The 25049-nt window shown below is 40.9% G+C and overlaps 1 protein-coding gene across 1 annotated transcript; it reads right to left on the bottom strand.

Moving 5' to 3' along the window:
- Positions 1-1412: 1412 nt before the first annotated feature.
- On the bottom strand, positions 1413-24639 carry TXNRD3 (thioredoxin reductase 3). The gene is made up of 16 exons (XM_080382984.1): positions 24420-24639; positions 14951-15011; positions 13299-13408; positions 13002-13115; positions 11071-11143; positions 10088-10207; positions 9531-9673; positions 7983-8098; positions 7649-7874; positions 7344-7436; positions 6815-6891; positions 5782-5938; positions 5476-5583; positions 4504-4599; positions 2905-3039; positions 1413-2640 (listed from the first exon to the last, which is right to left on the bottom strand). The coding sequence occupies exons 1-16, from the start codon at positions 24540-24542 to the stop codon at positions 2578-2580; spliced, it is 1815 nt and encodes a 604-aa protein (XP_080239110.1). The 5' UTR covers positions 24543-24639; the 3' UTR covers positions 1413-2577.
- Between the last annotated feature and the right edge of the window lie 410 nt (positions 24640-25049).

Raw genomic sequence — 25049 nt, 5'->3', positions numbered from 1 at the left:
AGAAAAGATACTTTATGAAAGAATAAAGCAGGAAGCCGTTCTACTTAACCCAGTCACAGACCAAACAGACTGGAAATACAATATCAGAATCTACATTAAAGGATATTTAGTTGGCTGCTACAAGTTTTTACTTCTCAGATTCTACCTTTTTCTCCAACAACTACGGTCAATCTTAGAATTTTGGCTTCAACTATGTCTTGTTGTCATGGCATCTTTTACTTTACATGTAAGCCTGTTGAAACACAAACACCACATTCACTTAAAATACTACTCTTCCTATTAGCTACTTATTATACATTTTAACTGAGGTATTTAAAGCCTGAAAGACTAACTGCACAGAGCACGCAATGCTTGTCAAGTATCACTTACAGCCGATAGCCTAAGCAAGTTTGACATAAGGAACATCCACAATTAGTACACTGTTACAGATATGCAAGTGGTAATTATTCATCAATTAACTTGAACCTGCAAATCAAATCTGAATTTGAAATAAAACTCAATTAGTGCTTGTTAATAGTAAGCCCTTCCTTGTCTTGTTTCCTCCTTCACTTCCTCTATAAAACGGCTACACAAGGTAAACTTTGCCATTACCCATCAGTTTCTCAAGATATAAAGCTTTCTAAATGCTTTAGTTTACTAAGTCTCATTTCAGCTGTTTGGATTGTGCAAAGTCTGTAACATATTACCTGCTGTCCACCCCTAATCTCCCTTGACTTTTTAAAACAGCTCAGGTAAGTTTCTGGTTCATCCACTTCAACTTAAGAGATTAATGTCACTTTGACATTACTATTAAGCCTACTTTACTTCAAACTGTAACATTTGACCTATTAAGAGGCAAACTTTCAGGCATACAATGTTTTGGGAGTGCCACTCTTAAAGTCACTGCTGCAGCAGTGACAGCAAGCAGGTGGCTCTATTGTATTTTTCTGTGAGAGACCAGAACAAGTAACTCCTCAGAGCTCTACAGCAAAGCAACACCAGAAGCTCAGCAACTGTCCCCATTGTCAAGTGAAAATATTTTGCACTGCTACTAGGCACCCACAGCAAAACCTTGGAGTCTTCAAGAGTTATTAAATTTGAACTCCAGCAAGATTTGTTGCCAACACCATAGCTAAGATTCTACTAAAATCTTTCAGCTATATTGCAGTTAGGATCTTCTGGAGTACCCAGAAGTGGTGTAAGAATTGTTCTTCTCAGTTTGAAGAGAGAGAATTCTACATACTCACATAGAAGCATATAAGATTTCTTGAGCAAGTCCCAGATGTGGCAAGACAACTTGTTTCTCCATTTGAAAGATTACAGCATGCACAGGTCTACAGAGGTTTTAGTCTTGCATGTGATAAACAAAATAATTGAAGCACAATAAAATCTCAAGCATGCAGTAACAGATCATGAGGTCAGACACCACAAAGTGTTGTATGCATTGTTTATTGAACTTCAAATTCCATGGTACATCATAGATTAAATAGTTAAAAACTGTTTACTATCATACAGTGTTCAGAACAATCTTTCAAAACACCTCTTCGGACAAAACTAAGAGCCAAATTCAAGCACAATTTCCCCAGAGCAGAATGCTAGGGGTAGAAGAAAGCTTCAGAGTAGTGACTGTACACAACACTACACAAAGCATGACAGCACGCCAAGTCATTGCTCTCTGCTGCAACACGTGCTTCAAAGAAGTTCTATACAACACTTATTACCATCATGGACAGGCACCTACTATATTAGTGGGACAGATTACACTCAGACCTTGCTCCTCCAAGATTTCAATACTCCATTTTAGGTTCTGTGCTGTTTTACATTAGAGCTGAAACCAGATTTGAGACTATTAGCACTAAATATAGTCAATCAGCAAGAGCAAACTGACAAGGTCTTGGGTTTATGCTCTTCAATCCCAACACACAAGATGTCTTTAAGATAAAAATTTCATTTGTAGGCATGATGTCACCTGAGGTCAAACAATTACAAATGTTAACACAGCGATGTCTTCGATTAATTTGAAATTCGTGACTGGTTGAGGTGGGAGACTAGTGCTTGAACTGCACTGCTCAACATCGCATCCTACCTTAACTGAATATACAATTAAGTAAAACAAAATGCATCAAAAATAAATCAGTTAACTGTAAGCTGTTGGCAAGAATCGTTCAATTGTATGTGCCTTCTATCTCAAACATTTGTACAAGACACTGGAGTCTAGAAGTGTTAGCTTTAACTTGTGCAACTTAAGAATTTCCTTCAGGAAGAGTTCAGTCATCTGACCAGATGAAGAGATCTCCCAGCCTTGCATGGTAACATCAGTTGTAGCTCACCTCACAATAAGGTTCCGAGCCAGAACGTCACAGAAGCACAGTAGTGCTGATTCCAAGCAAAGTCAGGATTTACAGTTCCAGATTTCCCTGCTGTATTACTGTTTCCATTTGCAACACTATCTACTGAGGAAGCCTCACAAAGGCACCGCTCCCAGCTGCAATACATTGATGCAAGTGTTTATTTTGCTGCAGAGCAGTTGGATGTATTAGGGCTTCCACAGAACCAAGTGTGCACAACATGAAAACATGTAAAACAGCAGGTTTAACCTCAGCAGCCCCTTTGAGTGATGTCTTGTCCTGAAGATTTTGTAATATCCATTGTAGTGAACACCTGCAAGACACCAAAAGAACAGCTTACTGTTGCTCTGTATTACCATCCACATGGCTATTTGTCTCCTCTTGTAACAATACTAGGTTTCTTTGAACTGTTAGAATGGCAAACAAGTTGCAGTGCACAATTAACACCTTTTATATCACATGTAAATATCTTATGTTTAGAAGTTAAGCAAATACTAAATAAAGCACTTTTCTTGCATCTAGGTAACCATCTTCAAAAGCAGGTTTTAAATCCAGCAGTGCCCTCCCACTCCCTTACCTCTCCACAAGTTGGATGGATACCAATTGTTTCATCAAGTAATTCTTTGGTGAGACCACATTTTATTGCAGCAGCAAAACCTTGGGTAATTTCACCAGCATTAGGGCCAAGAACATGAAATCCTATCACACGATTCTTTAAGACAGGTAGAGAACAAAACATGAATTAGTGCAAGGTAAAGTTTAACAAAAGCTCTAGTATGTAACTCCCACTACACGAAAAATATATGTTACACAAGCAGGTCAATAGCAAGAGTCTACCAAAAAATGAACTGCTCCAGAGAAAGCAGTTCTGCTGTTCTTTTCAGTCCATTATAACAGAATGAAACAAGTTTTAAAGTGAATGTTTTAAAATCACTGCACAGCACTAATTTAAAGATACTGCCTAAAACTAAAATGGTTCTAGTTTTGTTAGATGTTTTTATGATTTTATAGATATACAGTGTATTTAGTGTGTTATTTAAAATTTTTTCTACATAAAATTAGGTCAGATAGAGGCCCTGTTTACATTGTTTGTTAAAAATCTGATAATGGAGAGCTTCACTGGCTGCTCCTTTCCTCTCCAAGTTAACAAGAAGGAAAATGTAAACATTATAGGCTTTAATTTTGAGCAAGCTGTCTCTGTAGCAAGATCTAGAGTGACGACAGCAGGCTAGAAAAACAAACCTCATCCATTTTAACCTGTTTAATTGGTTTATCAAGAGGAATACAAACAATGTTTTAAAACATTTTCCCAGGATGTTCCCATACTTCCAGAGATGTCCCAGCCCAGGTGTAGCTATGATTTGCCAGACAGGATACAAATTCCTCATAATTATGTATTTACCTTAGATTCTTCTCCAGCATCCTAGGAAAACGCCTTTCACACAGAAATCTAGAAGTCCCTCCCTCCATTATGTTCTTTTCATCTGGATTACATGCAACAAGGATCCAACAAAAGTATAACTTTACACCTTTCCACAGTCTTTGAGAAAGGGTTACATGGGCTAATAAGGAAGAGAGTAAGCTTACTTCCTTTTAACTTAAAGGCCATGCTATTCTATCATGCCATTCGTTCTCTCCAATTTTAAATGCCAAAAGCCCTCCTTTGTTTGTCTGTTTCCCCAGACAGTTTTGTGGAAAAATACAGGGTGGCACTGGCATTTATTTTTTGCCACAAGAACCACCTACTGATCACTAGAAATCCCCATCTCTCATCAGTTTTCTAAGACAAAGCACATGTTTTTCAACTCTGTACTTTGAAGAGGGCAAAAAACACAGGGTCCAGAAACATGAAGCAAGGCACCAGGTAGTACAGTTACTCAAAACCCACTTGGAAGAAAAATCCTGGCAAATCTCTTTGCAAATCTATCCTGAAACATGAACTTAGGATGAAGTTTCATGATGTATAAAGCTACCACTTCCTCAAACAGCTGTTACACCAAAACAAAACCATCATCTCTCCCGCCAAACTGATTAGACCTCTTAAAAAAATACTTATGTTAACAGAATGGGTAGACCTGGCCTCAGGCAGGCCAAATAAAAGATACTAGTCTTTTGGCTGGTCTAAAAAGACATTTCAAGAATACACTCAGCATATCCATTCAAGCTTGCTACTTACATTGTCATGTTTACTGCAGATAATTTTTGCATAACAAGTATTGTTATCTCTGCCTGGTACTGTCCATTCAAGTGGCCAGAACAAACTGTGATAAACCTGGGAGGACGACAAGAAAGAGAGCATTATAGTTTGATTAATTCAGTCAGACATAATTCTGATTTTTAATGTCTTTACAAACAGGTGGTTTGACATTTAACCCACTAGGTTTTCATAACACATACTAGACAAGACAGTGATTTTTGTTCCTCCCTCAGCCCAAGCAGCTTGTCCATCCTCCAAAAGTCAAAAAGTCAGTAGAGGAAGACTTGACGCAAACCACGTACCTCTGATTTAAATACTTGATTAAAATAGCAACAGCTATACGATACAGGATTTTAAGATCATACTTTCAGAAAGAGCAGTGCTTTAGTAGTACAAAATTAATACCTAGTTACTACAAGGTTAAACCTATCCTGCAAAACAGTTAACAGCAGAAGCTAAATAATGCCAAGTACATTTGAAAGATTTAAGGAGTTAAACACAAGGCATGCAAACAGCTTAACAAAACTCTTCAGAGAAGTGCAAAAGCCAGAAATTACCATAAAACAAGGAAGCTACACCCGATACTCCCAATTAAAGTAAACTGAACAAGCAGAAAATAGGCGGTTCATCATCCCAGGAGTCTGGTGTACTACAGCAATAAATTTTTAATTCACAACAAAAAAGCCACCTACGGTTTTGCAACCTGAGTTTGGCCTCCAGAAGTCAGACACCTCTCAGCAGCATGCAAACAGCTATGCATAACTCTAAACCGTATGAAGTCCAGCTGTGGATTTCTGGGAGTCCAATACCTTGTTAGCCAGGTGACAACAGTCCCACAACCAAAGACCTATCTGTCTAACCTACTAATCTTGTTTTAAACACTGTGCCTTGAGTGTAAAGCAGCAAAGCCCAAGAAAAAAAAGACTCAAGCTACAAGTTAAGTGCTCTCACCTCCAAGTTTTGTTTTCCATATTCTTCTATGGCTCTTTCTTCAGCTAACCCACAGCTGCCATACTCTAAAGGAGTAAACACTGTCGTTGGTACATTGATATAGTCACACTAAAAATAAAAAAAAACACCAAAATTTATATTTAGAGTATTCAAGTTTATACAGTATAACAGGAAAAGTTCATTAGCACTTTTTTTTTTTTTTTACACAACACTTGCAGTGCCCACAGTCCAGTGGACAGACCAACTGGTGTTATTGCAATTTTGAGGCAAAAAGCACAGAAGTAAGTTGCATTCTTATAGCCTTACCTTTGTGGAACTACCACCATAAAGTCTACGGGCTAGCAGTTTTCCTGCCTGAATAGCAACTGGGGTAAGTTCAAGCTTTCCATCCAATATATCTCCAATAGCATAAACATAAGGCACATTGGTTTGTTCTTCATCATTTACAGGTATTTTTCCATTCCTTTAAAACAAACAGAAAAGAGAACAGAGTTCAGTATCATAACCTTCCTCAGAACTCAGCAAAACAGAGAGGGGAAAAGTTCTGCTACAAAGACGTTAGTTTAACTACTGAGCACATTTTGTTAAATATGCTTATGCTTTTTTCACTTCAACTGCGAACTCTTCAGAGCATCAATTACCTCTGACACATGATTGAAGTCAGTATTCAGTGGGCCAGTTTTGACCTGAGCAACAGTGCGTGTCTGATGACAGTGAAGTTACTCAGAAATCTTTCGACTTACGATCTTTTACTTGATTATACAGCTTGCAATGAACACTTTCCCCTAAGGGGAAAGAGCTGCAACATCATTCATCTTTAAGTAAGTTGGCTTACAAAGTTTTCAGCTGCTGCAACCCGATCTTAATTTTTTTTTTCTCCTAAACAACATAACCCTGCCTCTTGCTTTGCAAGGGTTTTGCACTGACACCAGAGAGGAGTAAGAAAAAAGTTAAATACATAGGAAGAAAGTAGTTTGCTGCCTCCAAATTCCTAAATTAACTTGCCACATGAGCTGAATAAAACGTTTACTTCAACAGAATATTAAACTGTAGTTTTTAAGTAAATTAAGCAAATATATTAAATCTATTCCTTAAGCACAGTGGCCAACAAGTAGGTATTAACTCAGAATAGGTTTTTCTATAAAATACATAAATAAATTGAGTTAATTGACAACTGTACTCAAATCCAGGAGAGAAAAAGTTTTAAAGGTTCACATAATTGCTAGGAGAGTGACAATTGAAGCAAGAGAGCATCACTATCATCAGGTAATGTTAAAGAGGTAAAAAAAAAAAAAAAATCACTACATTCAGTGGCTTAAGGGAGTTGAGCAATACTCACTTTTCATTGATTTTGACACCAATTGTCTCTAAACCAAGATTTCTGGTACACGCATCACGACCAATGGCTATCAACACCTAAAAATCCAAAAAAATAAATGCAATAATTTTATGCAAGAAAAGCATAATCAGCATAATACTTCCTTTGGCCTTTTTCTGAAAACACTCCGTGAAGCATATGTTTGAGGTGACTTTTCAAAAAAATCTTTGAAAGAGCCACCAACAGTTCAGGCTCCCCCATGTGCAACTTGTTTCAGACACAAACAGCAAAACTTTAATATCAGAACAAAAACAGAAGCAACACCACTGTTCACATGAAAGTCCAGACACATAACGTTTCACCCATTCTGCTAACAGGGGTCAAAGATAAATACTGACTTTTCATGTATTTTTTTCTGCCAGTAACTTTTATGTGAACGTTTTTTCAGGCAGTATTTCTTTTTACCTTTTTCCTGAACAAATTTTAAAGTTTTTTTCATACATTTTCACGTGTTGCTATACGCAGTTATTTCAAATCCAGAAATGCTTACAGTGTTATATTCTTCTTGAAAGATTTCTGGTCCCTCAGTAGATTTTGCTGTCACTTTAAGTCTTCCAGGCATGCCTTCCTCCAGCTGTTCAACCTGCATAAATATTTGTAAACAGCAGAGCTCACTTACACTGTCACTTCAAACCTTAACCTACTAATCTATCATTCAGCAGTAAGAGAAAGCTTAATCTCATAAAACATTTATTCCCATACCGAACCAAAGCCTTCCAGGACAGCACATGCATTCTACACGTGCTGTTTAAAGTAATTTTGCATGGAGGGAAGAAACCTGAAGAAAGCACTTGCCTGAACAGGTACAAACTTCCTGATGAACTTTACGCCGTGTGTTTCCATGTGAGCACCTATTTTTTCCGCCATTTCTTGGTCAAAGCCCCGAAGGAGTATGGAACGCACCATCACGGTGACGTCTAGACCTAGACCAGCAAGAAATCCTGCACACTCTAGAGCCACATAGGAAGCACCCACAACAAGAGTTTTGCCAGGGCAGTAAGGCAGGGAGAAGAGGTCATCACTAGAAAGAAAAGAAGTGTAAGTTACAAGGTTCTTTAAACACAAGCTTGTTTGGCTTTGCAAATACTACAGCAGACTAACTTCATCCTGTTATGCCTATTCATCTTACCTTGTAATACAATATTCTTTATCTCCAGGGATACCCAGATATCTCGGCCTCTCTCCTGTTGCCAGGACAAAAGTCTCTGCTGTGTGATAGGTTACTTGTCCTTTTCTATTAGTTGCCTGTTTATATAGACACAGTTACAGTCTTTATGATAGTAACAGGTTTTAAGTTTAAAAAAATTGAAAAATTCAGCAATCCTCTCCTTAAATATTGTGGATATGTTTAAGAATCAAGCAGTTTCAAACAAGAACTAATGTGTTTAGACAGCCATGCAGGTCACTGAAGAACAACAGGTTTAAACCACAAACTATCAGGCTTTTCTCACATCAGTTAGAGCACTTACAATAATTAACTCTGAATCCTGCCCATTTAAACTACTCATTTAGATTGGATTGTTCATAACAACAATAACTTTACTTTCAAGTTACAAAAAGCCACAACAAATTAAGCCCTCCCTGCCCCTCATTTCCAATAAAAAGCCAACACAATGCTAGTGACAGAGTAACATTAATTTCTACATTAGCCTGAGAACTAATTAAAAAAAATAATCTAGTTACACGATTTTAGAGGGCCTAAGACCCAACCTTAAATGAATTCAAACTAATTCAACCTCTAGAGGCCCCTGGTCTTGGGAAATTCCATCTTGGCAATGCATCTCTCAAAATCTGACTTTGGTTCTTGCTTTTCAGCTATTTTCAAACACAAATGAAGGGAAACTTCTCATCGAATCATCATGTAATTCAGGTTGGAGGGGATCTCAGGAGGTCATCTAGTGCAACCTCCTGCTGAAAGTCTTTCTGTTCCACTTCATTTATAGAATAAGGACAATTAAGCAGATGACCTGCACACCTGTGCACTAGAACAGTTGGTAGATGAGGTAAGTTGAGCATATTATCTTTTCGGTGCTGGTGTCTGTTTGAAACGCATATAGTTCAGCCTTCATAAATTCATACTGAAAACAGGGAATTACACCCACTGAACTGAACAGTTGTCTTCAATATGCACTTTGAAGTTACCCTTGCTACAATATGATCACTTACAGCAAGATTGCCAGCACATGTTTTGTCTTGCAAAACTGACAGTTTAATTCTTACGCTGATACAGCATAAGGTTCTAGCTGTGCTGTTACGCAAGTGCTTAATATGAACTTAATTTCAGTAGGTTTTTTTTGTTTTAGCATGAAGATTTCCCAAGTGGCAAAACCATACAGCTAAAACTTTCCTTTTTTTGTTTTTTTTTTTCCTGTCCTCACTGAGGTGGCTGACCTCAGTCATGGAATCAGCAACCGAGACCACTGTAGTCTGTTCATGCACGGTGTTGAGTTTACAGATATCCACATTACTCTTGCATAAGCCACTAGGTTTGCAAATACTGAGGCATGTGCTAAAGTACAATAATTTGAGTCAATAACTTATTTCACAAATGAATTTTTAACTTCAGTTGACTTAAGCTGGCAGCACCAACAAGGAAAAGGCTTCATGTTGAATTTTAAAAGGCAGGTTAGAACACAAGTTTTTCCTCCTAACTAAATGTTTTAAAAACAGCACATACCTTAATTTTGTGTGGTTCAATGAATTCCCCATAAGAATTGAGGTATGTCACAGACTTCTCTCTTAAGGACACTCGATAGCCCCAGTTTAAAGAACCAATGTAGTTTTGAATTGCTTCTACCATGATCCCCCAGTTATGTTTCACTGAAACAAGACATTAATTTTGTATTTCAACAAATCAAAGTGCAATGAACCCTTAAAGAAAAAATTAAGCCCTATACATTGTACATCATGCTAACAAAACAGCATTATTTTTAGTAATGAGGATACACATTAAAGTCTTGTTCTACTACGCTAATATTTACCTGACTTGTTACTATCTGAAATAAGCCCATTCTAGAAGCTCTTTCATTTAATTCACATAATATGGGAAACAAAACACAATTACATTTCAATCCTGAAGGTTTCTATTACTCAGAAGGAGGATGCCTTCTGATTCACCTCAGAAAACTACTGAACTCTGCCTCTTAGTTTACTAAGTCCAAAGTAAAAGAATGATCTTAAGCTCAGAGTCTCATCTGTACTCTGTCCTGGTCTGTCCTCTGCGTTCTTACTAACCTTGTTCTTCATACTGCCATCCGTACTTCCTTGAATCCTGGAGTGCTTGACCCAGAAGTGCTGCCTGATGCATTAGCTTCTTAGGAATGCAGCCTACATTTACACACGTGCCACCAAGTCCTAAAATGGAAAGAACCGTGTTGTTAGCTGTGTGAACAGGATATTTATGCTTTTCCTACCATGTGCTTTGTACAATAATCCGTATATCAGTTGGTGATGTTTGCTATAACCATCCAAGTAACGTGACACTTCTGTTGTAAGAGATTTTAAAATACAATGAACACACTAAGCTTAAAAAGTTCATATTCAGTTTAAGAGTTACTTGACTCATTGCACCAAGAAGGATACAATGTGTTGTCTTAAACATTGACCCAGGATACTTCAGAATGGTTCAGATTTTAGTCAGATTGGCAAGCGAGGCAAAAAGCCTAGAGTTCCTGAGTTTAGTATCACCCTTTTATGTGGAATTTGAATTACGTATTTGTTTGAAATCTTAGCTATGAAAGCACATTCATAGCTCGACTCAACAAAACTTGGCCAATAAATTCCTTACTCATTCTCAACTGCCAATAGCATTAATAAAGTCAGACAGTTGTCTTTAATTATGGAAAGGTGAGGCATGCATAGCCATGCAGTCATATTGTTCTAGAGGTAGCCTAGATCAGTTGTCCACAAAACAGAACTAAAAGGCAAAAAAGCCCACACAAACATGAGAATGTTAACACGCACACACATGCTATTTGGACATGATTTGAAAGTGAACAGAACTGGAACGACATTTGACAAAGAACTGAGAGTTAGGAATGCACAAAGCAGAAATAACTGTCCTGAAGAGTAGGCACACCAGGAAAACAACTCTTTGTTATCTGTGTTCCAAAATTATAGAAATTCAGCCCCACTTTCTAAGAATACAAATCCATAATATCTAACAACTCAGCATGTATCAGTGGCACTCAAACATAAAATACAAGTTAACAGCTTACCCCATGAGGTTCCAAGAGGCGTTGGAACAACATAATCTAATACCATTACTTTTTTTCCCAAGGTAGCAGCTTCCTATAAAAACAGAGACAAGTCAGCATTAGCTAGCTTTCTGCATGGCCAAGAATGTCTGCTCATTTACAGTCACGATATACTTAGCACTAATAGAAGGCTCATTTGCTAGTTAGCCTCAGTATCATATATGGCTCTTCTATCTCCTTCACTAGACAAAAACTATTACTTTCTTCCAGACCTTGAATGGACGCTTATGTTCAATGCTGCATCCATACCAACACCACCAAAAGCCATGATCTGAAGAGGGTACAAGGTGGACATATCAGCCTATGATCCTCTCCTACTTCACACAAACAAATATTTATGCTGTTTGCTCCCCATTTCTCTCAGGAGGGCGGGACTGACTTGGCATGTTCGTGAATAAAAAAAGTGATGTTAAACTAGAGATAGTTCAATGGAGGACCACCCAGATGCTCAGGGGGCTGGAGCACAGGCCTTGTGGAGAAGGGTGAGGGAACCTGACACATTCACTTCCAAATCCACCTTTTCTCCAGGCTGACTCAATATCACCTTTCCAAAGCCTCTGAGGAGGTCATTAAGATGATTGTGCCAGGCCCTCCACCCTGGTGAGCAGTGGAGGGACCAAGGCAGTGGCCATAAACTGAGGTAAAAGTTTCAGACCAGGTATAAGGAACTTTCACACCAGAAGGACATTCAAGCAGTGAAACAGGTTTTCCAGAAAGGCTGTGCCATCTCTACTCTGGCTGTTTTCAAGACCCAATAGAATGAGGTCCTACACAATCTTGTTTGACCTCAGAGTTGATCCTGCTTGGAGCAGAAACTTAGATTAGACACCATCCTCATGTCCATTTCAACCTGAATAATCCTATGATACTCTATGCAAGAAATTACAAGGTACTTGAGTTAAACTAACCATCGTTTGATCTTTCAAAGGCTTGGATGAAATCTGTAGGTGCCTCAAATCTGCTGAAGAACTCCTGCACAGTTATGGCAATCCTGGCCTCAAGCAAGGTTTACCCAGCTATCTTGTATTCTGTGAATACCTGACCTCTCCCACTCTCAACAGTGTGGTAATTATCACCAAGTTTATAACTGATGTCCCAGAAGGCACTGTGAGAAAAGATCCGGAGCATGTTGAAAATGGCCAATTGGCCAATTGAAGAATTCAGTTGTCACCTTTTCCTGCCTGCCTTACATTTATCTAGTGAAAGTTGCACGCTTAAACCATATTGTTGTACAGCAGTCGCCAAGGCTGTCAATAACATCACCATGCCCAAACCATAAACTGACGGTTAGGATACCTGGCTGAGAGGTGCGGAGTGTGTGTTCAAACCCCTCAGGCAGAAGAGAAAACTGAATCCACACCTTAGGCCCTGAGGGACTCTGAACAACAGCTAATGGTATAAGATGTGCACAATCTCTTATTACCATTTCTGAAAAAGCAGCTAGAAAGAAAACTAAGGAGTGAACCAGTTCCTTGAGAGAACAGCTGAAAGCACTTCATTTTAGATGACTGGTGGTCCCGATTCCTAAACAGTCAAAACTGCTTCAGGAGTAGCCTTTAAGTTTTCCAGATTACCATTTGGAAGTGTTAAAAAACCCTGCGTGCTACACATGAAGAGGAAATACCTAAACTTTTGTTTCCAACCTCAGCCAGGAACCTAAACCTGATTATTAGGATTGAGACCTGAACAGACATTGGCTAGAAACTGGTCCACACAGACCATGATTTCCTGAGTAAGCACATTATTAGACCACTACTGATCCATTAATTGACAAGTTGAGTGGTAATAATCATCAAAATATAGGCTGTTTTATACTAGTGGGATTAATAGAGACTAACTCTTGAAGATGCTTCACATACAACCTATTCTTTTATGCAATTTTCCTGTCATACCTTGGAACACGCAAGTCCACCTGAGCCACCACCAATAATAATGAGGTCATAATCATAGGGTTCTGCATCCTTGCTATCGCCAAGAAGTTTCTGCAGTGATCCATCGTGATAAGCCTGGGAGGGGAAAAAACCAACAAATTACCACACACATTTCTGAGCAAACAAAAACTGAATGACACTGCCTTCTCTAACCTAGATTGCCCAGTCTAATATGTCACACAAAGTTTCATTATGACCAAACAGCAAATTTACTCAGTTGTCTTGTCTACTTCCAGCTGATTTTTAAAGAAAAGTTACCTGGTAAGTTGAATCACAGCCACCTACGTGGGTTCCATTCACAAATACATTAGGCACTGTCCTCTGATTAGTTAGCTCTGCTAACACTTGCTGAATACTGGGTCCATCAGCTAAGAATAAAAGGAACAGGTACATTATAGAACAAGTTTCAAGGGAGCTTTTAAAACAACCTGAAGTATTAAAGATTTGGACTGCAATATACTGTAGGCCTGCCAAGAAAATTATAAACATCACATCTGTAGACTTCCTGACCATAAGCCATTCTTCAGAAACTACTTCTCAAACGAGCATGCTTAAATACAGAAGACAAATTGTTACTTCAAGCCATGATTCTACAGAATGGAGTAAAGTTGAAGTAATACAGGGAGTAAACTCTATTTCCTGGATTATCAGCCTCTTCCCGACAGTGTCACACTTGGTAGTACACAAAAATTCTTTTCCAGATATCACAGGATATCATACAGACAGCTCTTCTTTCATGAGAATTGTCTGGTTTTGGAGTATGTTCTGTGTAAGTGCACATAGTTTTGCCCAGCAGCTTCATATTATGAGAATATAGGGATAGGAAGAATGAACATGCTCTTCCTTCTACTTCCCCTAAAGCTACCTTTAGACTTCTTAAACCCACTACACTGTCTTAGACCTTCCAGTTTTAAGATTATCATTACCTGACTCATTATCTGAATCACCAGCACCTATACTCAGGCTAAACTGGGATCTCTCAGCAGCTGTCCAGCAGTAAACATGGGAATGAGAATTTACAGCAATCACTTTGACTACAATCTTTCTACTCCAAGACCCTATCTATTTAGTATTAGTAATCAGAGCTGTTGCAATACATTATTGATCAGAAGTAATTCCAGAAAAAAATGACTGTGCATTGGACTTTGCATATCTTGGGCTATAATTAGTTCATATCACAACTGTAATAAAAAGTAAAAATAAGTAAGAGATGCCATGCATCAATAAATACATTTTTCTCAAACACTGCTTAGGCACAAGCATTAGCATTTTAAAAAAGCACCAGAAACTGTTTTGTAAAGATAAAAAGATAACACACATTCAACAGCTCACCAACAGTACAATTAAGAGTTTACCAAGAATTATGTTAGAAACCACTTGTTCTCAAAACTACATTAAAAGCTATGTTTATTACATACATATACGCACAAGGCACTACACATGTACAAATACTAAAGCAGCTTGGGCTTAAAAAAAAAAAAACAAACACACACCTCTAACAACAGCCAAGGTACTGGCATTTACCTTTCCTTCCAATGACTCTGCAACTTTCCTTATGAAGGTCACCCATATACCCAGTCAAACATTAACAATTAATCTAAAGCCACTAAAGAACCTGGGGTAGGAGGAAAACACCACAGGCTTTTTCCCAAAAGACATAGCTTGTCAAAGAGAAACGAGATTTCACATCCTCTACCAGTCGATTTGTACAGAAAGAGTAAAAGCCTTCAGTTACATTAAAAACACATCCTGTATTAAAATCCCCGTTGAAGCCTAATCGCTTTTATCTCTGCATATATTAAAATTGATTTTGTTTTATATACCTCCAATTAGTTCAGGACAGCTTAAAAAGTCATGCAGTAACCCACTTTTAGTTAAGCAGCATTGCAATAGATTTTCTTTCTACTTACCAGTTACATCAAGTTCCAAAGCATAGTACTCCACATGCAGAGAGCGGAAGAGCTCTTTCACCTACAACAGAAACAGACACGACGTGCCAGTGCAAAGGTTTCACAAGATCTGATACACAGCTCAGGGTAAAACTTGATTGCTGGACTAACACAATTTTAAGTCTCCATTGTTATGCTTCGAGGGTCTAGCTTTACATGGGTTTTGTAAAGCTTGGCACTACCACATTTTGCACATTCCTCACCTAAACCAGACTATTTAACAGCACTCAGGTTAAGCAACCCATATCGCAGCAACTTTCAAATACAAATTTCGTTACCATAAGTTTCTATATACAGTTTGCTTAGCTGCAGACTTCTCCATCCCTGACAGGTATCAAAAGCCATGAGAATAACCACCATATGGAAAAACATCAAAAAGAGAGAAAGTAGCAGCCACATCCATTGATAGTACTAAGGGAAGAAATAATAATAATTAAAAAAAGGGAGCAGAGGACAGCATGCAAAACAAAACACTGTCAAGTAAATGCAAAAAAAAAAAGTGCATTATAAAAAGCTACAGGAAAGGTAATACTTTTCAAGTGTACTCAGTATTAGGACAGCTCATGCCTACCAGCACTGCATTCACTTTTGGTTGCTGTACTTCAGAGAAGTTTTAGAACAGGCAGAGAACGATTGCTTTAAGGAATCAGTGAGTTGGGTTTAACACAGAAAAGATGAGGAAAGAAATAGCTGTGTTTACATAAAACTTCCTTGACTACATCAAGGAAGAGAAGCAGTAGTGGATGGAGTAAGAACTAATGGTCTTGAACTGCATCAAGAGATTGAGATTAGACTTTGGGAAAAGTTTTTTTTGCATAGGAGGCACTGGAATGTATTGCCTAGGTAGATAATCTTCATCAGTGACTGGCTTCGAAGTACATGTCCAAAATGTTTCAACTACAGCTCCTCCTACCCTGAGGCAGGGGACAAGGCTAGATGATCTCTTGATTTTTTTTTCTAGCTCTGATTTTTGGTTTGCTGTTTAACAACACCTGCCTCAGCCTCCAGGAGCAGGCAGGAGTGGTTCTAACATGTTTGCCATTGTTCTACTAAAGCAGTCATATCTTGCCTGTGAATTAAGAGCGTTGATATCAGAAGGTAACAGTTACATTTTTTAACCTTTAAAATTGTTATTCTTTTGCATTAAGCAGGAGAAGCATTCTGAAGATGCTTGGTCATTAAAAGGCTGCTTTTCTCCTGCATTGCCATGAATAAATGCAGACACAGTAGCACTACAGTATGTCCTAGAATCATGTTTCATGCATCCAGTAGTCAGCAACAAATAAAAGACCTCTCTATATAAGCCTAGTCTTAAAAAGAAAAAAAAACAAACCACCCTAAACGACAACTTAGTTGAGATGCATGCTTTGATTACCTCGCTGAAATGCCTGTACACCAACACATGCAGCATGGGGAATAAACAGGAAGAATCTGAGATCTGCGCGCGGTTGCAGGGCCATGATCTCATTGCAAATACAGACATGGTGGAATAGCTCACATGACTGGAATGCTGTTGTGGATGGCTACCTACTTTTTTGGAAAGACAGACCAGCAAGGTGGTAGAGTTGCTCTTTATGTGAGACAGCAACTGGAATGTATTGAGCTCTGCCTAGGGGTGGATGTAGAACAAGTTGAGAGAATATGGATAAAGATTTAGGGGCAGGCTAACATGGGGGACGCTGTTGTGGGTATTTACTACAGACAATTGGAGCTAGCCTCATGATCACAGGCCCTGGCTCTCATAGTGGACTTCAACCATTCTGGTATCTGCTGGAAAGACAACACAGCCAGGTGCCCACAGCCCAGGAGGTTCCTGCAGAGCATTGATAACTTCTTGATGCAGATGGTAGAGGAACCAACAAAGCAAGGTGTGCTGCCAGACCTTGTACTAACAGAGAAGGACTGGCTGGGGATGTGAAGGTTGGGAGCAGTCTTGGCTGCAGCAACCATGAGATGGTGGGGTTCAGGATCCTGTGTGGAAGAAGCAGGGCAGTAAGTAGGATTGCAATCCTGGACTTCAGGAGATCTAGCTTTGGCTTCTTCTAGGACCTACTTGGAGGAATCCAGTGGGTTAAGGATCTGGAAGGTGGGGATGTGGTCCAAGAGAGCTGGCTAATATTCAAGCATCACTTCCTCCAAGCTCGATAGGTGCATCCCTATGAGGAAGAAATCAAGCAAAGGGAACAGGAGGCCTGTCTGGATGAGCAAGGAACCTCTGGCAAAACTCAAACAGAAGACAGACATTTATGGAATGCGGAAAAAGGAACAGGCCACTTGGTAGGAATATAGGAATGTCATCAGAACATGCAGAGAGGTGACAAGAAAGGCTAAGGTCCATTCAGAATTAAATCTGGTGAGGGATGTTAAGGACAACAAGAAGTGTTTCTTCAAGTACATCAGCAGGGAAAGGATGGCTAGGGAAAATGCAGGCCTGATGCTGAGTGAGGTGGGTGCCCTGGTGATGAAAGGTACAGAGAAGGCAGTTACCGAATGCCTTCTTTGCTTCGGTCTTTACTGACAAGACCAGTCCTCAGGCATCCCAGACCCTGGAGCAAAAAGGGGAAGTCTGGAGAAAGGAAGACGCTCCCTTAATTGAGGAGGATCACATTAGAGATCACTTCAGCAAACCTGACACCCACAAATCCACAGGCCCCAACAGGATGCACCCCCTAAGCCCTGAGTAAGCTGGCAGATGTTACTGCCAAGCCTCTCCATCATCTTTGAAAAGTCATGAAAAACAGGAGAGATGCTCGAGGACTAGAGAAAAGTCAATGTCATTCCAGTCTTCGAAAACGGCAAGGAGAAGGACCCAGGAATCTACAGGTTGGTCAGCCTCACCTCCATCCCTGGAAAGGTGATGGAACAGCTCATCCTGGATTTCCTCCACATGCTTAGAGATGAGAAGAAGGTTATCAAGAGTACTCCATTCACATGGATTCACCAAGGGGAAATCATGCCTGACCAACCTAATAGCCATCTGTGATGGAACGACTAGCTGGATCAATGAGGGGAGAGCAGCGGACGTTGTCTTCCTTGACTTCAGCAAGGCTTTTGACACTGTGTCCTATAACATCCCCATATGTAAGCTCAGGAAGCATGGGTTAGATGAGTGGACAGTGATGTGGATTGAGAAATGTCTGAAAGGCAGAGCTCAGAGGGCTGTGTTCAACGATGCAGAGTCTAGCTGGCTAGCAGCGTTCCCCAGGGGACAGTACTGGGTCCAGTCTTGTTCAACTTACTCATCAATGACCTCAGTGAAGGGATAGAGTGTACCATCAGCAAGTCTGCTGATTATTCAAAACTGGGAGGAGTGGCTGATACACCAGAAGGTTGCGCTGCCATTCAGTGAGACCTGGAGAAGAACCTAATGAAGTTCAATAAAGGCAAGTGTAGGGTCCTGCACATAGGGAAGAATAACTTCATGCACCAGTACAGGCTGGGGCAGACCTGCTGTTGAAGGCAGCTCTGTGAAGAAGGATCTGGGAGTTCTGGAGGAAAGCTGTCACTCATGAGCCAGCAGTGTGCCCTTATGGCCAAGAAGGCCAATGGTACCCTGGGGTACATTAGGATGTGCATGGCCCACAAGTCAAGGGAGGTGATCCTCCCACTCCACTCTGCCCTAGTGAGGCTATACCTGGGAGGACTGTGTCCAGTTCTGGGCTCCCCAGTTCAAGACAGTGAACTACTGCAGAGGGTCCAGCACAGATGATTAAGGGACTGAGGCATCTCCCTTATGAGGAAAGGCTGGGAGAGCTGTGCCTGTTTAGCCTGAAGAAGGCTGCGAGGGGATCTTACCAATGCCTACAAATATCATAAGGGCAAGTGTCCAGAGGATGGGGCCAGGCTCTTCAGTTATAGGCACCAACTGCAACACATGTAGTTCCAACTGAACACGAGGAAAAAATTCTTTACTTCGAGGGTGACAGAGCACTGAGACATGATTACCCAGAAAGGCTGTGGAGTCTCCTTCTCTGGACACATTCAGATCCTGCCTGGATGTGACTGTGCAATTTGCTCTCAGTGAACCTGCTTTAGCAGGGGGTTGGACTAGATGATCTCCACAAGCCCCTTCCAACCCCGACCACTCTGTGATTTACTGGCCCCCCTCAACCCAACAGAGTTCTGGGTGTTTTCCTAACATCAGTTCAGGATGGACCAAGTGTACCATTAACAGATTCAAATCAGGTAGCCTGTTAGAACAGAGATATTTACGATAACATTATGTGTTAAACCGGCAGTACTGAAATTGTGAACTGTCCTTCCACGTAGACAATGTCATACCTCATGGCACAGGATGCAGTATTACCTACAGCAGCATTGACTCCTTTGAAATATAAGTCACAGACTTATCCATGCCAATAGATATTGTAAGGCAACGCCAAAAAAATATCTGCTTTAATCATAACTATCTGGATGTGAAAACAGCTCTAGCAAGAAGCACTACTTGTCTGTGATGGATCCACTTGCCAACACAGAGTCTGAACAATGAAGCACATTAAGTTGCTGCCAATTCAGAAGAAACCTTTTACAACCATCTTTCTGATGAACCTCAAATTTATTGACAGCACTTCACTAAGAGCAAGTTGAGTCACATCAAATAAGCGTAAAGATGTCAAATATGGTGACTAAAATGTTTTTGCTGTTGCTGTGATCCATGCTGTTACTATGCCAAAAGCTGAGTATTCCAGTGTTTTCTACTGGAGTTTCAGCTTTAGGACAACAAACACAGCTTTTGTATTCCATACCAACTACATAGTAAGTTGCTTACCACATCATTTATCAACTGTAATGTACAAAAATAAGCTCTGCTTGTATTACTGATTACATTAGTTCTACAAATATAGAATAATTTAGGTTGTAAGGGACCTTTGGAGGACATCTGATCCAACTCCCTGCTCAAAGCAGAGCCAGATGTTAAGGTTGATCAAGTTGCTCAAGCACTGTCCATTCCAGTTCTGAATGTCTTCAAGGACTGAGATACCACGACCTGTCTGAGCTGTTCCAATGTTTGACCATCCTCACAGTAAAGAGCTTCCATTTTATCTCATTTTATCTCATTGGACTATCTCTTGTTGTAACTTGTATTTTTTGGGCAGGACATGGCCCTTGTCCTTTCACTCTGCAAATCTGAGAACAGTGTGGTTGTCTTCCCACTTGATAGCTCAAGACAGCAACTAAAATCCCTCTTTAGCCTTCTCAAGGTTGAGCAAACTGAGCTCCTTGTCCACACATCCAGTGCTTCAGTCCTCTAACCATCTAGGTAGCCCTAAAGACTTCTCTCCTAAACTCACAATTACCTTCAGGCTTGCTTACTGGAATGAGTATGGCTATGGACTGAACGAAAGTGAAACGGCAGTGGAACTGTTCCAGACCTCCCACTCTGCAACTGCTGTTACAAAACCCAAGATGAATGCCGTGAAAGATCTAAAAAAGCAAAGCTTAAAGAGATCTCTACTACAAAAGTGATAAGCTAAGAATCTGGAGGGAAGTCACAAAATTAGCTACTTGGCTGCTGTTTCAGCTTGTAGCAAAGCAGCAGAGTAACAGACAAGGTTTCATTAGTGTGTGTGTGAGTTCTGTTTTTTAAACTGCTAACAGTGCAACAGCAGCTGGCAGCAGGCAGGACAGAGGACATGAGCAGAACAAGAAATGATTACACTCAAGAAAGGACAGATTTAAGAACGCATTTAGGCAAACTTTATTCTCTACTGAGGATATGGAGGAAAAAAAAGACAGACTAATGTCAGCATCCTAGTTAGAAGTAGCTATTACACTTTATACTCATGAATAGATCATGCTTGTGTCGTGCTAATGAAACCAAGAAAAGTAACAAGTAATGATCAGTTATGAAATCTTCAATACAGGCAAGAGATAATAGATTATTTCAGTTTGGAAAAGAAAATTACTAGGAGTAGAAAGATAACACACACTAATCATGAGTAATATCTAGATAAGGTGAACAGGAAATGATTTCTGAGAAACACTTGCTGGAGCAAAGAGCAACAACTGCATTTACCAGAAAACAATTTTGAAATGAAAAGTAAACCTCCATGCAATACATAAACCACCTGGCATTGTAAAAGCCAAAATTAAAAGGAGATCAAATGATCTATTAGACCAACTAATGAAAGAAAAAAAATCCACTGAAACCTTTTAACTTGCTAAAACTAACGCAAACTCAGGTCAAGAAATTCCTGAGCCACACAGGGCTGGCAACCTCAGTGGCATACCGGGAAACTTCCTTTCTTACACCTCCAATTGTAAAAATTTGATTTCTCCAGCAAGTGTCTGGGAATGGATACTAGGCTGCACAGTCACTGATATAACCATTTACTTCCCTTCTGACGAATGTAATGGCCTCATTTACCTATTAAACCCTTCCAGTTTTCACAAAAACAGCAACTCAAAAAATTTCCAGATATGATCAAACAGTAGATAGATCAATTCTGTAGTTTCAAAGAAATTAACACTTCAGAAACACCTTCCTGCAGATGCTTTCTGCCACTAAGGTAGGCAAGCAGGTTTGAAATACACTTCATACAGTAAAGTTAAGTAATAATGGCATGTCCTAGGGTCTACTGGTTCACCTGAGCTAACATTCTACAATAGCTACAGCTGAGTTGATCAGAAACCCCTATGGACACAGAATGTAACTGGTAATAGCATAACATGTAACTAGAATAACCAGCAACTTCCATCAACCACAGTTGTTGCTCTTAAAATAACTTCCACACATCAGTGTTCAGACTTAATTTTTCATGCTAAAACCCTATGTTTTCTTTATGCATTTCTATCTTACTTAATATTAAATCTTTTCAGGTGTTAAGAAATTAAAGAACAGTCAAATTATGACAAGGAAGTCATTCTAACACCGCCCCCTCTCCACTACTGCCTTGCTAAAGCAACTGAACAATAGATTACATTTGCAGAAAAAGAACTGCACAATTGCCTAGTCATGCTACTAGCTAAACTGAATAGAATCAACTACTAATTCATTTAGAAAATTTGCAGTGTTTTTCTGAAGGAAAGCACCCTCTTCATTTTCTTCCTTGCATGGCTACCTCAATTTGAAATAAAGAATTCTTCCCACCGCCCAAATTACGTCCTTTTAGAGCATGAGTGTTCTCTGCACTAGTGCTAAACATAATCAGTTTTTCTATTAATCCTACCAAAAGCACATTGCTAACAACCATTCACAGTAGAAGACAGACACCGTGCATGCTGTTCATAGCCATCTGTCTTTAAGAACTCAAAACTACGTGATTACATGCTAAGTACCCAAGCTGTAACTACACTTTCAAATTATATCCACTTCATTAATTCCACAGACTAGATCAGCTAGCAAGGATGTTGCGTTACCCGTTGTTCTCCCATTCCTTTCACTATTTTCCAAGTCTTCAGTAGGAGTTTTTAATACTCATACTGTTGCAGATACTTGTTTTATCACTTAATGTTTCATGTGTGGCTTCCTTCTCTCATAAGCTTTCTTCTTCTAATTCTCTCTGCAATATATACCTCTTCTGCATTTTTTCTTCATTGTATTGCCATTCTCTTCTGTTCTAAACAGAGAAGTAAGCCAAGGAAATCTGCCTACTACAGCAATCACCTCTTCCTCCCTCCCACCCACCCCATCACCTCCAAGTTTATCACTTGTTCTTTCACAAAGATCCATACAGGGTCTTTGAACTCTCCCTCCCAGATAAGGCAGTGAGAGAGGGACCTCCTACGTGCAATATTCATTCTTTCCAAGACAATAAAGATAATATTCCTTATATCTGATTGTTTCCCTGATGCAAGCACCCTGCCAGAACAAATGCAGGAAAGAACATCAACCTAGATTACCAGACTACAACCAAGTCTGGTTTTCCTAAAGTGTTAGTCTAGCCTCACTGCAATACCAGAAACAGATGATGGGAAAGGTTGCATGATTTAAAAAGTCACTGTACTGTTGTACGGTCTCAGAAGCACTGGAATGAGTGCCATGCACATCAACACTTGAGCAATCACCATCACCAAAAGCACGCAGATCAATATGGACAGGCAAGACTTCAGCATTTCTCAGTGGACAGCAATGAAGTCCTCAACAAAAGGATTTCTCCTCAACAGCAGATAACATTTTTGTGGACTGGACGTGAGCAAGACTCCAACCCTTCATTTGCTAAAACTTCCACTGAATAAGTTGGTTAATAAGCAAATTTTAGAAGGATGCAAGCTGCCTACTATGCTATACTATCTTTCTGCCAAAACATTCTTGGAGAGAAAGCATTGGTTTTGCCTATCCTCTCATACACAGAAGCTTCCTTTCCCAAAACCTCAATTAAGCTACAAGTGAGATAAGATACATTGACTTAAGTTTTCTACAAGAAGGTCTCGGATCTCCTCCCTCACAAGAGCTACTTGAACTAAACCTGACCTACACATGGGAGTGCAGCTTCTGAGTGTTTTCCTGGTTGCCAGTTCCACTAAGGAACATCAGGACTCAATCCCACGGTTCCAATTATGTTTTTCCACCACGACCACATCAAATATGGTACTATGAGGTTTAAATAAATTTTGTAACATGTTCTTTCTCATCCAAGAATCACAGCGCCTACAAACACCTAGATTCTGTATGGCCTGAGTATAGTTTGCTGGTATCAGAAAATTCTAATGAAGAACCTGTTTTTCTTTAATGATTCTGGCTCAGTACTTACAGAAAAAAAATCTTTCTAGCCCTGGTTAGGCATCAATATCACAGGGTAGTTGTAAACATCACAATTAATCAATAGTGATTTTTTTAAACACATATTACAGCCAGCATTCAGAACTGTCACTCATGCTATAGAGTCAACCCTCTCCCTCAAATTTAAAGAGGGGAAAACTTAACTTATCCCTCCCCAGGGATGCAGCTTTGTCCAAGCTGAACAGCAAAGCAGACTTTCAGTAAGAAAGCAACACAACCAGCACCCTGACCTTCCAGTAACAGCAAAGCTTTTTGGCTGAAGCACAAGGACACCGCACAGAGCTCCCCGCACACTCACCCAGGCCGCAAAGGGGAAGCGCCGCCCGCGCCGCCAGCGAGGATCTCTGCCTCGCTTCAGGCCCGCTAAGGGGCTTTCCAAGGAGTGTCACTTGGTGCTTAACTTCAGAGGGACGGACACCGCACGGCTGCTGCACTCGCTAAACCCCAAGCAGCGGCACCCCCGCACGGCGGGCTCCCCAGCCCCCCCACCCCCCTCCCGGGGCGGGCCGCCAGCCGCGCCAGCAGGCGCCCTCAGGGCAGATGCCTCCCGCCTCGCACGGCGGCCGCTCCAGACCTGCCTCCTCCCCGCGGAAAGCCCGGCGGCCCAAACGGCGGAGGCGGCTCCCGGAGCCCCCGCTCCGGCGGCTGCCGGCTCCAGGGGAGGCCGCGCGGGGCAGCGCGCCGAGGCGACCCCCGCCGCCGCCTCACCTTATTGCAGTAGGGGCAGTAACTCTTGCTGAAGATCATGACGCGGTGCGAGGCGATGAGGGTCCGCACGCGGAGCTTCAGGCCGTCCCAGTCCGGGAGCTGGGTCTGGCCCGGCGGCGGCATGGCGGGGCCGGCGGCTGCGACGGGCTGTGGCGGGCTGGGACGAGCGGCACCGGCACACGCCCAACGCCCGCACTGACCCCCACCCTGCCCCGCCCCTTCCGGAGCGGCGAAGGTGACGAGCCGGACCGACCTATGCGCAGGGAGCGGGGGGGAGAACGCCAAGAAGCACTTCCCGCCCTGTCTTTCAGCTACCTACACTATGGCTTATTGTAAAATACCAAAGCCTGATATATAGTAGAGGTGGAAGCGTTACCATTTACCTAAAGGCAATTGGTAGAAGGGATAAACTTGCATTTTATTAAGCCACCCCTCCCCTCTGAGAGGCAGGATAGAATAACCCAAGAGGAGGCAGACGAGAGTGCGCATGCGCAGGAGGCGTCGCGCCGGCCCGGTCGGCGCCAGGGCTGTCTGTGCGGTGGCTGCCCCCGGCGCCCGCTTGTCCCGCCGGTCCCACGGCCTCTCCAGAGGCTGGGGACGGCAGATAGCTCCAGCGAGGAACGAGTGGAG

This window comes from Falco punctatus (assembly GCF_963210335.1).
Source record: "Falco punctatus genome assembly, chromosome: 4".
Taxonomy (NCBI): domain Eukaryota; kingdom Metazoa; phylum Chordata; class Aves; order Falconiformes; family Falconidae; genus Falco; species Falco punctatus.
The sequence above is the reverse complement of the archived record's forward strand: the minus strand, read 5'-3'. Positions and strand labels throughout refer to the sequence as shown.